At 41.4% G+C, this 14,761-nt stretch overlaps 1 protein-coding gene across 3 annotated transcripts in view; it reads right to left on the bottom strand.

The window, feature by feature from the left end:
• Positions 1-14,761, bottom strand: part of SPAG17 (sperm associated antigen 17) — a 254,021-nt gene that overhangs the window by 219,002 nt on the left and 20,258 nt on the right. For all 3 annotated transcript variants that reach the window (XM_040230934.1, XM_040230935.1, XM_040230936.1), the window contains exons 2-3: positions 3,100-3,240; positions 2,423-2,506 (exon numbers count right to left, since the gene is read on the bottom strand). In XM_040230934.1, coding sequence (XP_040086868.1) covers positions 2,423-2,506; positions 3,100-3,240 — 225 coding nt within the window. The remainder of the gene's footprint in view (positions 1-2,422; positions 2,507-3,099; positions 3,241-14,761) is intronic.

Raw genomic sequence — 14,761 nt, 5'->3', positions numbered from 1 at the left:
GCATGTTTTCAAAGAATGATAATTTATAAATAAAGACTATCTCACAAACACAGTACGGTGGCTAGATGAAATTCTAAAGTTTCGGGGGAAATTACATAATTTCAAAACGAGGCTGTGTGTACATAGCACCAAGCCATCCAAATGAAAGCCTGAGCAAATCACTGTGGAATGTGGTCTTTGCTGGCCCAGACATTTCAAGTCGTTATTGGAAATATGTAATGTGGTTCTGACACTCTTTTACTACTCATGGATCAACTGCATTAGAGTGAAGTTTCACTTGAATTCTCTGCTCCTAATCGACCGCAGGTTGGGAAACCAGAAAGCCAAACAGGTTAGAATTGTGTTTAAAGTAAGAACGAAGAGGCTCTGATTTAAGGCCAATGAGAGTATCCTACAAATAGAAGTCAGTGTCAGTACACAGCCTTTATACTATCTATTTTGAGTTCTCCCTCCTCCCTCTATGAATTTCCCATGTAACAGAAGCAATTTTGTTGGATTATCTTTTCTTCCCCCACGGCAGAGTTTCCTTTGAGAAGAAAAATAAAGGACTTCCTAAACAGGCTCTTGAGGAATTCACCTGCGGCCACTGTCCTAGTTGCTCCCGACCGTGAAAGCTTTTAAGCAGAACTGGAGCTAAGAGCAGGCCGTCTGCATGCCTGGACGGTCCAGAGATCCTCAAAGAATTTGGCTCTGGGCCTCCTTCAGGGCCACCACGCCTAACTGCCTTGAGACCCTCAGTAGGCACCGGTTGTACCATTTCACTTCTCTTGAGAAGAGGGGCCAAAACAGGTCCTAAGTGTGGAGGGACTGAGGTTGGAGATGTGCCTTCTTTTCCGGGTGTGCATGCTGGCCTTGGCTGATGCTACCCAGGAGCCCGCATTTGTTTATGTGTCTGATCCACTTTGGCTACAGTGACTGACATTAATGCAGGTCTGGTGCACCCCAGGTCCGTCTCTGTGGTGCTCATCCTGCCTCCCCTTTTCTTCTGAAACCATTCAGAAGAGCGTCTGTGAGCCAGTGTGGGAAGCTTGTTGCCCAAATGCTCCCCTGGAAGAATGGGGAGCCAGATGTGAGATGGACCTCCTCCGAGTGAAGGCTCCTCAGAATCACAGCACAGATTGGAGATGAATGGCTTTCTAATTGAACTCTGGGTCTGTAGCATCGGGCTATCCCACATCCAAGTCAAGATGCCTGTCCACATCAGATGTAAAAACTGGCCCGTTATCATCCCTGATTTTCTCTGAGCATCTTTGAAGAAGAAAGAGTCCTTTGGGTGGGAGGAGGAGGGGGGGCTAATTGATCCCAGGTCTGAGAATTGGACGTGGATTTCTATGGCTACTTCAGAAGAAAACTTGCAATATTTTAAATCCAGGTATCACATAATGTTTCAACTTGGGCACACACATGTGGGACATCCTAACAAAAGATAGAAGGCACGTTCTCTGACCTTAACAGAGCAGAATGAGTTTTCCATGACAGCAGGGGTAGTGTAGCAAGAGTTAATGCTACAAAATCCACAGTATTGGCAGTCGTAAATAAATCCAGGGGAGCTCGTTCAGATAGTACACAGGCAACACTACAGAGCCTATTATGAAACCATCCAAGAACCGAGACACATAAAAACTTTATTAGTCATCACTGAAATAAAGTGCAAACAAGTTTGTTTTGAAAGATCCCAAAATCTTTATGCTTTTGGTCTGCAGAGTCATAAAAATAGTGCCTGACAAATTTTAAGCTATATTCTAATTAATTGTTGGATTTTTATAGTTTCTTGTAAGTTGGATATTTAACAAGGCAGGGTAAGAGGAAAGCCCCTGTACTGAGCCTGAGTTCTAAGTCCTTTGTACAAACCCACTGGCCAGCCAGGACAGATTTTTGCATCTGCTAGGAGCGGAATGGATCATTAATCTGAAGATCATTGTTATTTTCACACTGATTAAAGTAGAATGTGAAGTGTACACAAAGTTCACAGATGGATGGAAAATTATTGCAGTTGTTTCTCCCTCATGTGCAGGAAGCACTTTCTGGGGCATTTTTACATTGTTTCTTCGGTGAAACTAACACTTTGTAATACACCAATAACACGACCCCCTTTAATACCATCACACTCAGTAATTACCATAAAAAAGTATGACCCAACACTTTTATATACACACATTTCTGATTTATAGTCTTCAATTGGACACAGTGATAGTGTAGACAATGTGGGACAACTTTTTTTCCTAAAGGGGGATTTTGTTAAAAGGGAAACGGATTTTTTACATGTCCATCATTAGGAACAAACAGCCCCAACAATGAGAGGGGATTTGCTTTCAAAAAATGAATTAATTTTTTTAAAGAGTGACTATAAAATTATTACTTCAATTCTTGTTTTGTTTTTTTTTTAATTACAAAATTCTCTTCAATCAATGCATTTACCTACCTCAGAATATAAGGGAGCATTACCACCTATAGGTTTCTTTGCCTTTTTAGATGTACTTCCAAAAACTGCACTTGATCCATTGACCTGTAAGAAAATTCATTCATAAGGAAAAAGAAGGGCTTACTTAAAGAATACTTAGATAGATGGATGTTCCTTTCAAGTACCTAGGTGATTTGAGGGACTGGGGAAGAGACAGTCATCAGTTAGTTCAAATATTCACAGCCACTTTGGTAAGCCATTAGTAATTGTACCAGGATGTGCCATCTGACAGAACTTCTCTGTGTTATCATTCTCCTCCAACCTCTGACAGCTAGGATTCTTTGGAGGCTTCGTTTTTCCAGTTAGTTATGGCCTTTCTTGGAACATTAAATAGTTTTGTCTTTTATTGCTGTTGAGACCTTTATTAAATAATTCCTCACAAAACCTAGCATGGAGCCTAGTATGACCTCAGACATTTTTGTTGAATGAATGGATGCTGAAAGGGCAGCATTCACGAACAAAAAACAACCGCTTCCAGATTAGATCTTTCCAAATTTATTCTAGCTAAGTGTTTCAGCAAAGTCATGCACCCAAACTTACCAAACCGCCCAAGAATGTGTTAGTTTTATTGATTTCGTTACTTTATTATTTTAAGAAAGAAGTCTCCAACGGGCTTCGGGGGGAGACGGGACAGGTACCTGCTGGACGATGTCTTGCCAGGAGACCATACTGAAGAGTCTGCGCTGAGGGACTTGGACAGCAAGGGTGAGAGCGTGAATGAGAACCTCGTCCTCGATCCGGTTTCCAACGACAAAAGCGATGGAGCCCTTCCAGTCGTTCTGTGACAAAATCAGAAGGAATCAGGTTCTAAGTACTCCTGGCGAGGTAATTTTGTGTCAGAGGCTTCCACTGACAAACAGGGTAACAGTCCTAGAAACCTTACTTTAAAGACAGGCTGACCTTACGGTGTATGTAGGGTTTTGATTCAAGCAGCCACAAGGCGGCAGTATTGTGCCAAATTTCATGCAACTTGCCCCAAAAGCAATTTCCCTGAGAAACGAGACCTATATTTTAAGGAAGACAATTTTTAATTTTTCAAATGAGACATTTGCACTATAATGCTCTGCAATAATACTTTGGTACTGGAAAGCAATAGTTCATCTGTATGTTACATATGTGCATGAATGTACAATTTCCAATGCAGGAATCTTTGTTTTGTTCCCTGATACATCTTAAGACTCTAAACACTGCTAGGAAAATAGGAGGAACTTGATGAATATTTTTTGATTGTTTGGTAATATTGAATGAGTTGCCAAATAGGCTTTTTTTTCGTGAGGTAAAATTCAATCCCAGAGTTTTTGATGTAAAATATTTTTCACTATTTACCATCCATGGATCTAGTTTTTGTAAAGCACAGAACTAGAACACATATTCTCCTCCTAATGTAAACACAACACTCTCATTGCTAATTCACATGCGAGTTCTTTTCACTCTCAAGAAATAGGCTGCAGTTTTAAACTTGAACATGAAATGTTTCATCAGATAAAAAAATGTAACTAAAAAACAATACATTTATTTGGTAATCCCTTTCTATTATAATTTTGTTGGGAAGAAGCAATTCTCTGGAGGAAATGAGGAATAGAATTGACTGACTTTCCCATGATGCGGTGCTAAGGAAAGCCAAACTCATGCAAATCAGGTCTATTGCTGCTGAACACTCACTACCTTGGGGAAATGGAGGAAGCAAACGTGATACATTCATCAGGAAAGGGAGATAATAATAAGGGAGGACACCCTGGCCCTGCGACCTCTTTAGACCTTAGTTTCTCCATTTATAAAATAAGGGGCTTGGACAGAGGCGTATGTAAGATTTCCTCCAGCTCCATTCCAGAGATCGGATAAAAATAGAATAAAATTCACCCTTGGTCAATTCCAGAATATTGTCTAAGAAGATCTGGAAAGATTTTACAGAAATTTAATGAAACACATAATTTTCCCTGGTTCTCTGGGTTTCTGTCCAAATCATGTGTCAAGGTAATGATAGAACTAGAGTATAGATGGGAGAAAAGGCAAATTCTTCTTTACCATCAAAGAGTGACTATTGTTAAATGTCTCTTACTTCTCTGCATGGAAACTCACTAACCCTAACCACATAACAAAACCCACACAATTTTCAATGTTGTCACCAAAACAAATAACACACATAAAAACATAAAAATGTCTATTTAATCTACAAAGTGTGTACTTGTGTTTGTGTACATGTACAAGCATGCATGTAGGTGCGGCTCTGCATTTCCTTCTGTTAAACTGGATTTCAAGTCTTTTTTTGTTGACTAATTCACCATAGGAAGACTGAGCATCTGTTTTTCAAATAGCCTGATTCTGAAAAGCAAGTGTGATATTTATAACTGGAAAAAAATTCCATAATCACCAAACGACCTTTCTCCACATTGGATGACTTTTCTTTCCTCTTGTCTGCTCCCTTAGTCAAAACTGCAATGACAATCATCATTCAAGAAGAAAAATCTTTCCTCCCTTAGTAAAGCAGATGAAGTTCTGAACAGGCAATGACTTGATGTTCCTATTAGCTATAGTTTCTACACTGAAGATTTTAATGGCTACATTTACCCACTTATCCCACACCCTCTTACAGATTTCCTAGCCAATTTTCAAAAGCTAATGGTGACGAGAAATGGCTGCCTCTCAGCTCTTTGGGAACAATTCACAAAGAGGGCATCGTAATCCACCATCTACCCATTAGTGTCTGGCATTCGAGACAGGTGTTGACTATTTCAGATCAGGAAAAAAAAAAAAAGGTGAGGGAAAGAGGAGGAGGTAGGAGGTAACAATTATTGAAATCTGCCATGTGTCAGGCATATGTTATCTCATTGAATCCTTAAGTAATCCCTTTAAATAGGGGCACTAATACTTTATAGATGGAAAAACAGAGGCCCAACGAAGTTAAACAGCTTGTTTCAAGGTCATTTTGGCAGAACTTCATGGAGACCACATACATGGCTCACAATTTTGTGATTATTTCAGAACAGTTTTGAGAGCAAGCCTTTAGGTTCAGAGCGCCTTTCCATAATCCTTAAATTGCACCTAATGGCTATTTTGGCCACAGTATACCTAATAGAGGAAGATTTATATCACATGTTAAAGTATATAGAGGTTTCAAAATAGATGATGTATTAAAACTTTAAAATGTCTAAGATTACTTTTTTTTTTTTTTATCAAGGACTATTTTACAAAGGCTAAAAGAGTTTGAGGAAATTTCCCAAACTTGTCTCTCTCTCAAAGCCCATTGTTCTTGTTGCTTTGCACTATAGGAGTGCATCTTGACACAAAATCTTTTCCTCTGATTATTGGCGAAGTACTGAAACTCCTGGGGTCCCAGTGATAACCCTGTGGCAGACTGCCTGCACTAGAGCAGGAGGAGATTTGTTTGCGTTCAGAATTCTCTACAAGGTCCGTTAGGAGCTAGGCCATGTGTCTCCACTGGAAGGGGTCTCAAGAGTGCAATTGAGATCTACTTTCTGCACTCTCAAGCCCACCAAACACCTACTCTAAAAATTGGGTCTATTTGGCAAAATAGGACCAACCCAGGACTTTGTTGGAATCATGGATTAGTGTCTAATTACATCGCCAGAACCCAGGGAAGTATGAAATGGACTGATCAGACAGAAATAACCCAAAGATCGCCTGACCAGAAGGATGCCCTCACTGGCATTCTGCACTAGGGGGCAGCGAGATTCCAGGAAACACACAATACTCTCATCATAGACAGCAATCATTTCAAACTGTGTCTAATTAGGGAGACTCATTAACTAAGTGATGCTCGGCAAATATAATTTTTGAACCTTTTTTCTTAGTATTTCAGGATAATGGTAGATTTCAAATCTCTCCTATCTGGCTGCAGTATTAAAAACAGGAAATTAATTTGGGAAAAAAAATTCAACCCAATTTAAATTTGGCAAAATACAGTTAAAATGCCCCCTTCCACCGGTATCCCACCCTAACGCACAGCTAAACACAGTCCTTAAATTTGAGTTCACAGGGCTGCAAGTGAAGGGAGCACAGAGAAAACGAGAGTTGACCAGTGAGGACAAATCAAAGTGCAACACACAGAACCTGGTTCATCACACTCCTGAGTCCTGCAGGGCTCCTACCTGTGTGTGAATTTGATTAAGACAGTTCAAGAAGCTTGGGTGTAATTAGCAGCATGAGCCTAGAGAAAGAAACCATTAATCATCTTCGGAAAACTACAATAGATGTATCCAACAGTGAGGGAAGAGGGTTTCAGTCTGGCACATCTCAAACACCTTAGGAAATAAAATCAGCTTTCCATTGCCGGCAGACATCTACTGAACATGCTTATTGCCAAGTCTTGCCCTCGAGTAGTTACTGATAAAGTCATTCCCAGGGTGGAATGAAGTCATGAATGGACACAATCCATTACCTTCTATTTACTTTATCAGCCTCACCTAATTTGAAGCCTGGCAGGAGGGTGTCCTAACCCAAACACATGCCCGACTCCTACGGCAAGAAAGTACTCAAGTAAATGCAGAAAATCTGGCTGCTCACGTAAACCCACTGTTCCAGAGACACATGGTAGATTCATAACAAATTTTCTTTCATACATTGAAAATTCTCCAACTTTTACTTAGGCATTCCTATATTCTAATATAATTACCAAACCCTTGCAAATGTAAGTGAAAAGTAGTACAATGTAGGGCACTTAACTCAATATGCTATGATGAACCATAATGGAAATGAATATGTAGAAAGAATATATATGTATAATACATATACATATTTGTAAAACTGAATCACTTTGCTGTATAGAAGAAAGTAACACAACATTATAAATCAAATATATGTCAATAACATAAGTTGAAAAAAATAAGTGAAAAGTAGCTTTTCCATGACAAGAGTGAGATTTCTTCCTTGTTAGCACAGCTGAGTGGCTGGTACAGGGAATGGCAAGGGCAGATATGCACGTGCTCTCTTCTGCTTCCTTGGCTAGTGTGTCAGGGGACCTGCTGCCCTGGATGATCGGGGTGACATTCCCACAGTCCTCTACCCAGAACTGATTGGAACCTGTGGAGCTCTATGAAGCAAAAAGCCCTATGAAGCCCCAAATAAAATCAATGCAACATTGAAAAAGTCAGGTTTTTGTTGAGAGTTATTTAACACTGTGCAGCTATGCAAACCTGTACTTTATGTCAATACTCTGCTGAAAGGATAACCTTTTTGTTAAGTAGATTTACTGCCTAATGGACAGGGATTTGTGAATGTCTTTCTCATACAGGGTTTTTCCTTCAAAAGGAGTCTTGGATCTCCATCAGCAAAGGAGTGTTAGTATGGGCTGTTGGCCAGAAGAAGAAATATTTTTATTACATTGAACTGGCTGCTATAATCGTATTTGTTAAAAGGGGATCCTAACTGTAAAATGAGTTGGAAATAAAAGGTAAAAATTGGGTACACACTGTTATGTAACAAACAAGAACAATACAAAGGACCAGGACGCGGTTTAACTGTCTTCACTAAATAAGTTCGCTTCCCTGGTGGCTCAGATGGTAAAGAATTCTTGGGTTGGGAAGATCCCCTGGAGGAGGGCGGGGCAACCCACTCCAGTAATCTTGCCTGGAGAATCCCCATGGACAGAGGTGCCTGGTGGGCTATAGTCCATGGGGTCGCAAAGAGTTGGACACAGTTGAGTGACTAAGCACAACACAGCACATGGATGCTTCTTTAATTATAGGTTTCTCACAATTTATTATAAAGGCTACAGTTTGGCATAGCATCACCATGCTGTTATAAGTGTTCCTTATTTAGGAATTATTTCACAGAACTGTCGCATTTTCTCAAGGAGATGGTAAGCCCTTTAGATTGGAAAAATTGTTTTATGTGCTTTTGCTGCTCGTAGTGCCCAGCAGTGAATGCAGAACAGAGCAGGGCTCTCTCTATGTAAATATCTGTTAATCAACAGAGAAGATGCTCTAGAAAGGAATCTGACCCTGGGAATCATAAAGACCTAGAATGTCAGGACTGAGCAGGACCTACAGTCCCTAGCCTTGAAGTCCTTTGGGAGGAGAACAGACTGGATCTGATCTAACATGATTCATATCAAGGGTCAGTAACAAGAGTGTGGGAAGCTAAACCCTGCTAAGCCATCCCTCTGCTAAGACCTGTTTCCTGGAAGTGACTCAGACCAGTATGCAGACTGGCAGCTAGGGGTAGGAGGCAGCTCTTCCTGAGAGGAGGGAAAAGCCAGAGAATCACATCCACGTACGTGCTGACTAAAAAACTACTCCTCCCACCTCTGTCCTTCTTCCTACTTTCTCCCATCTCCCATCAAAAAGGCCATTGGTGGGCAGTTCCTTCTTCCTTTTCACCTATTGCCTACGGGCTGCAAATTCTGATTCCCTTCTCTTTTAAGATGCCTTTGACATTCTTAGGAGCTTGATTTTATGGTGGAAGGTATCAGAGTAGGGTGGGGAGAGAAGGAACCACACATAAAATGAGTCATCTAGGTCCAGAATATACACCTGATTCTTGTCTCCTGCAGCAACATCACCCTCTCTGAACACCCTAATTTTCTGACTTCGTCCAGGAGTGTTGTCATTGTTGTCGTTGTTGTTCAGTTGCTCAGTCGTGTCCAGCTCTCTGACACCCCGGGGACTGCAGCACACCAGGTTTTTCTGCCCTTCACCATCTCTGCAACCTTGCTCAAATTCACGTCCATTGAGTCAGGGGTGCCATCTAACCAGCCTGTCCTCTGTTGCCCCTTGTCCTCCTGCCTTCAATCTTTCCCAGCATCAGGGTCTTTTCTAACGAATCAGCTTTGGCCGAATTTTCTGACTTCATCCAGGAGTGTGCTGAATCAGATTGCCCACAGCTCTTCCTGACTCTATTCAGTGAGGCTGTGTTGGTAGCCTGAAATTTGCTGCGGTGGGAGCATTTACACTGCGGCAATAGCAATGCTACGAATCAGAGCTTCCCTCCTGAAGAGCAGGTTATAACATATTTAGCAGCACACTGTGGCCCCTATCCCAGGAAGGTCTGCGGGTCTGAGACTGACTTAGAGCTGATCTTAACTTAAAAGGCCAAGGCTGTCGCTGAGAAAACACTGAAGGGCAGAGCAGATTTTCTCCATCCTCCCCCTTCCTGCCCCTAATACACATTGTGCAGCCGTGTTCCATGTGAATTCATAATTAAATGTCTGTTGATGCTGGTTCAGGGTGCCCAGGCTTTTAGCACTATCCTTCAAAATGGGCTCTATAAAAGCAGGTGATGAGGTAAGGACAGAGAGGCCAGTGTGGTAGAAGCAGGGCCAACCCACTCACTCCAAGGCTCTCCTTTCCTCTCGGCCATCTCAGGGGTTACGTCCCCACTCAGGACCTGAGCACTGTGGCTGTTGCTGTGGGAGGTCCGCAATACTCCCTGCTCACAGGTGATGAAGCTCCCTCATACTCTGGTGGCCCCTTGGAAAAGCACTGGTCATTGTGGCATAGTGATCTTTGAGCCTGGTCTCAGGATACAGAATACCTGTTTTTGAAGCTCAGCGAACCAGCTGTGCATCCTTGGGAAAGTTACTTAACTTCTCTGTGCCTCATGTATAAATAAGGGCAACTACAGTACCTTGGGATTGTTTTACAGATTGAATGAAAAAAATCTATAGAGAGCCTTTCTTGGCACAGCACTTAGTAATAATCAAAGCCATCATGATGGATATTATTTTGGGGGCTTCTCCTTGTGTTAGTCATTAGAACAAACATGGTTATCCCATACATGCTGTTTCAAGTGTGGAAAGCTTATGGGTGAACCAAGGAAAAAATCAAACAATATCAACAGCTGCCTCATGAGTGACAGTCAATTTGTAAAATAATTTTCTTTTGATAACAATAAACTTGTTAATATATTTTTAAAATATTTTAGGTCTTTGGAAGAGATTGAAAAAAATCATGAACACAGGATATTTAAAACTCTACAGGTATAGAATTTGGGGAGCTGTGGGAGAGAATGTGAGCGTGAGGCAGGAGAAAGCTTTAAATCATTTTGTACTTGGTGCAGGTCTGTCAGAGATGTCAACCCATCATCAGCTGTGAAAAGACAGGGATTAGAGTTAAATGGAGAAGGCAATGGCAACCCACTCCAGTACTCTTGCCTGGAAAATCCCATGGACGGAGGAGCCTGGTAGGCTGCAGTCCATGGGGTTGCTAAGAGTTGGACACGACTGAGCGACTTCCCTTTCACTTTTAACTTTCATACATTGGAGAAGGAAATGGCAACCCATTCCAGGGTTCTTGCCTGGAGAATCCCAGGGACAGGGGAGCCTGGTGGGCTGCCATCTATAGGGTCTCACAGAGTCGGATACAACTGAAGTGACTTAGCAGCAGCAGCCGAGTTAAATGAGGAGTACAGAGGCTGACTAAGAACAGGATGAGTTCTGAAACAGCCACACAGAAGACTGGCTACCAGGCTAATTTTTGTTAGAGATGGGGACCTGCTTACTTGAAGAACTTGGATCAAATTTTTGGCATTTGCATTGCAAATACTCACCTGGTTAATCTTATGGATCCAAATCTGAAATACTGATATCAGGTAGGACCAGTTCTTGAAAACAAAAGCAAAGTGAGCTTTTCCGGTAAGTGGCCTGAGCTGACCTCTAAAAATGGTGCGCTATTCACTTGACCCAGAAAATGCCACAAAATCATGCAAATCAAGGGTTCCATTCTTTGTGTTCACTTTAAGAACACTCATGAAGTCACCCAGGCCATTAAGGGCATGCATATCCAAAAAGCCACCAAGTATCTGAAAGAAGTCTCTGTAAAGAAACAACATGTGCTAGTCCGTTGTTACAAATGGTGGAGTTGGGAAGTGTGCACAGGCCTAACAGTGGGGCTGGATGGGAAGGGTTGGTGGCCCCCAAAAAGTGCTGAAGTTTTACTGCACAGGCTCAAAAATGCAGAGACTAATGCTGGACTTCAGGGCTTAGATGTTGATTCTCTGGTCACTGAGCCCATCCAGGTGAAACAAAGCCCCCCAGGGTGCAGGATTTACAGAGCTCCTGGTCAGATCAATGCCTCCATGAGCCCTCCCGGCCACATTGAGATTATCCTTACTGAAAAAGAACAGATTGTTCCTAAACCAGAAGAGGAGGTTGCACAGAAGTAAAAGATAGCTCAGAAGAAACTGAAGAAACAAAAACTTATGTCCTGGAAATAAATGCTGCAAAAAATAGATGCAAATAAAAGTTTAAAAAAAAAAGCAAAATGACTGAAGTTTATTCTGGATAGAGACCCTTAGGGCAACCCTCTCTCTGGATAAGATGGGCTCCCTGACCTGTTGCTGCTGTATTCTGGCTCCCCTGGGTCCTGATGAGTGAATTTCTCGAATTCCCCATCCCTTCTCTTGGGTAGAATAAAAGTATCCACATCACTTCCTATTCAACTCAGAGACTTAATAGTTGATTTTGCTAACTGGATAAATAAATATACCCCAAGATTTTGGTAAAATTAAAAGAAAAAATTTTAAAGTATTTTCTTCTTTTCAAGCTACCTACAGTTTTCAAAGGAATCACAGTGACTCCTGGACTAACTCAAAGGGATGCCCTGCTGAGGAAGGTATTTTAGGCAATGGGCTGGGGCCGTGGAAAAGGCTTCGCTAGAATCATATCACCTAGATAACTTCCTACTGTGCCCATGTGCCTGGCATATAGTAGCATTCAATAAATGTTCCCGGAACTTAGCAGCCAAAACCACACACTAAAGAGAATTTTTACACATTCTTAATATGGGAATGCCAACTAAGTATGTGGCATTTTATCAGCTACACTTAGCACTTTGGAGGGAACCATGTCTCTGAACCAATGAGCATTTGAATGAAAGGAGGAGTATATTCTCTTGCAGTTTAGACAATAGTACAATGCCTTATATTCATTGATGAGAACTCAGCAGTCCAGAAACATCTTTACTGTGTATGCACACTACTCGTCCGGTGATCTTGCTTCATGAATATTAAATATGATCACTAATATAAATTATTGAAGTTCTGGTGTAAATACGCAGAGCTTTGAGGCAGTATCCAGTTCTACCTCTGTAGTTTCTCAGCCAAACAACCTTGGATCGATCTTTGTGACAGTTTTCTCATTTATAAAAATGGATCTAATAACACAAACTTCCAAAGGTTGTTGTAAGTCTCTAATAAATAAATGTGTATATTTATACATATATTAACTTACAAAATGCTTCATATATATTGAAGCATTTTGTAAGTTGTAAAATTCCATGCAAAAAGCATATATATATGCTTCATATATATTGAAGCATTCTGTAAGTTGTAAAATTCCATGCAAAATAAAATATTAATACACGTAAAGAAAAAATTCAAATTTTCCTTAGAAAGTCCTGCAAAAATGGGTTAAATCAGGTGATCATGTCTTTAATCTTCAACTTGGGTATGTCTTGAGGATCTTCTTCTGACAGTTAGCCTCTGAGCTTAGGCTGTTTGATTGTTTCTCTTTTGTTTCTCTGGTTTCTTGGCCCATCCCAGCAATCTAGCACATGAGTCTAATTCAGTTTTGCTCCATGCATCAGAGAGTTTTAAGACAGCTATTAAAACACCACATGGAAAAGCTTTGCAGGGAATTCCACTCCACACAGAAACCACAGAAACCACTGCACACCTTAACTCTCTCCCCGCCCCCCCCCTCCCGGAGTTGGCTAAAATTACGGCTCCATTATGTTAGCACAAGCCAACCAGTTTTATTGCTTGGAGCAAAATCTGAGGTCCAAAATGAACTTCAGAACATAAAAAGTAAGGCAAACCTCAAAAGGAAACAAGCTTCTTTGGGTTTTGAAACAAATATTACATATCAGAGGCATTCTTCTAACAGAGGAGACCAAGCAAAGCCAAGAGGCGTCCTGCTAATTGCTCCACAAATGTAAAATTGGAATCAGGGACTCACCCCAAAGAAAGAAGGTCTCTTTTCATCATCAGATATTAAAGGCTACAACCTTTCATCAATTCCCTCCTCAGACATGAGACCCTTATGTGGCTTTCTTGAGTCCCTTGAGTGTTGAGTTACTATCTTCCACATTTAATATGTATTTATTTCTTTGGATGCCTTGGGTCTCAGCTGTGCTACCCGGGCCCCCTTGTTGCGCAGCGCGTGGACTCTCTAGTTGCGGCACACAGGTTCGAGAGCATGCAGCTTCAGTAGTTGCGGTGCTCAGACAGTTGCTCCACAGGATGCAGGATCTTAGTTCCCAAACCAGGGGTCAAACGTGTGCCCCTTGTATTGCCAGGCAGATTCTTAACCACTGAACCACCAGGGAAGTTCCTGAATATTAAGATATATTTTAAAGATATATTTTCAAGACTCAATATGAGCTCATCAGTTACTCCATTTTACTTTTTTTGGCCTTGCTGTGTGGCCTGTGAGATCTTAATCTCCTGACCAGGGATTGAACCCATGCCCCTCGGATAGGGAGTGCAGAGTCGTAACCACTGGATCACCAGGGAAGTCCCAGTTACTCTACTTTAGCCCTTTCCTTCTGTTTCCTTTTTCCATTTTCCTTTCTCTAATTAAATGCCATTTATTCACTAGGCATTGGACCTAATTCATGAACTTGTATGGATCTGGCACTAGGACTTCAAAATAAACAGTTGATGCTCTTTCTAATGAGCTACCCATGCCCCACATCTGCTTCTTGGTTAGTGTCATCTCACTTATTTGTTCACTACAAAGTCACTGATACAGCTTAATTTCTACATCTCTCTTGAGTGAGTGCAGAACATCTAAGGATGCTTCTGATTATCACAAGGATATAAGACTGTCCTGATTACAAGCCCTCTCTCCTATTTGCCCCCAAATTCAAGAAAATGTCCAAGAAATGTCAATGTTGTGGTAATCAAATTTCATTCCCTGTATGATCTCTGATACCTAGAAGCAAAACAATAATTCTCTGACGACCTGATCTGATTTTTAAGCCTAAAACTGTGATCTTCAGATTATGTTATGGGAAGAAGGGGCATGCATGGATGATCCTGGGCGAGATCAGATCTTTTAGTTTTTGTTATGTGAGGAGGGAATGTTGCGTCTATCTGAGCACTGGGGGTGTCAGGAAAACTGTAAGAGTGCATCTTGAGCAAGAGGTGTGACAGAGAATCTGTGCCCTGACTCAATAAAACAAAAAAAGAGGCAGAGTGCACCTCAACAAGCATTTGTTAAATTGGTATGGTTAAATGTTCTTTATGTGGGACTGCCTTTGTGGCCCAGATGGCAAAGAATCCGCCTGTAATGCAGGAGACCTGGATTCGATCCCCGGGTCAAGAAGATCGCCTAGAGCAGGG

Source organism: Oryx dammah, unplaced genomic scaffold (assembly GCF_014754425.2).
Source record: "Oryx dammah isolate SB20612 unplaced genomic scaffold, SCBI_Odam_1.1 HiC_scaffold_28, whole genome shotgun sequence".
Lineage (NCBI taxonomy): Eukaryota > Metazoa > Chordata > Mammalia > Artiodactyla > Bovidae > Oryx > Oryx dammah.
Note: the sequence above shows the minus strand (reverse complement) of the source record. Positions and strands in the feature narration are given on the sequence as shown.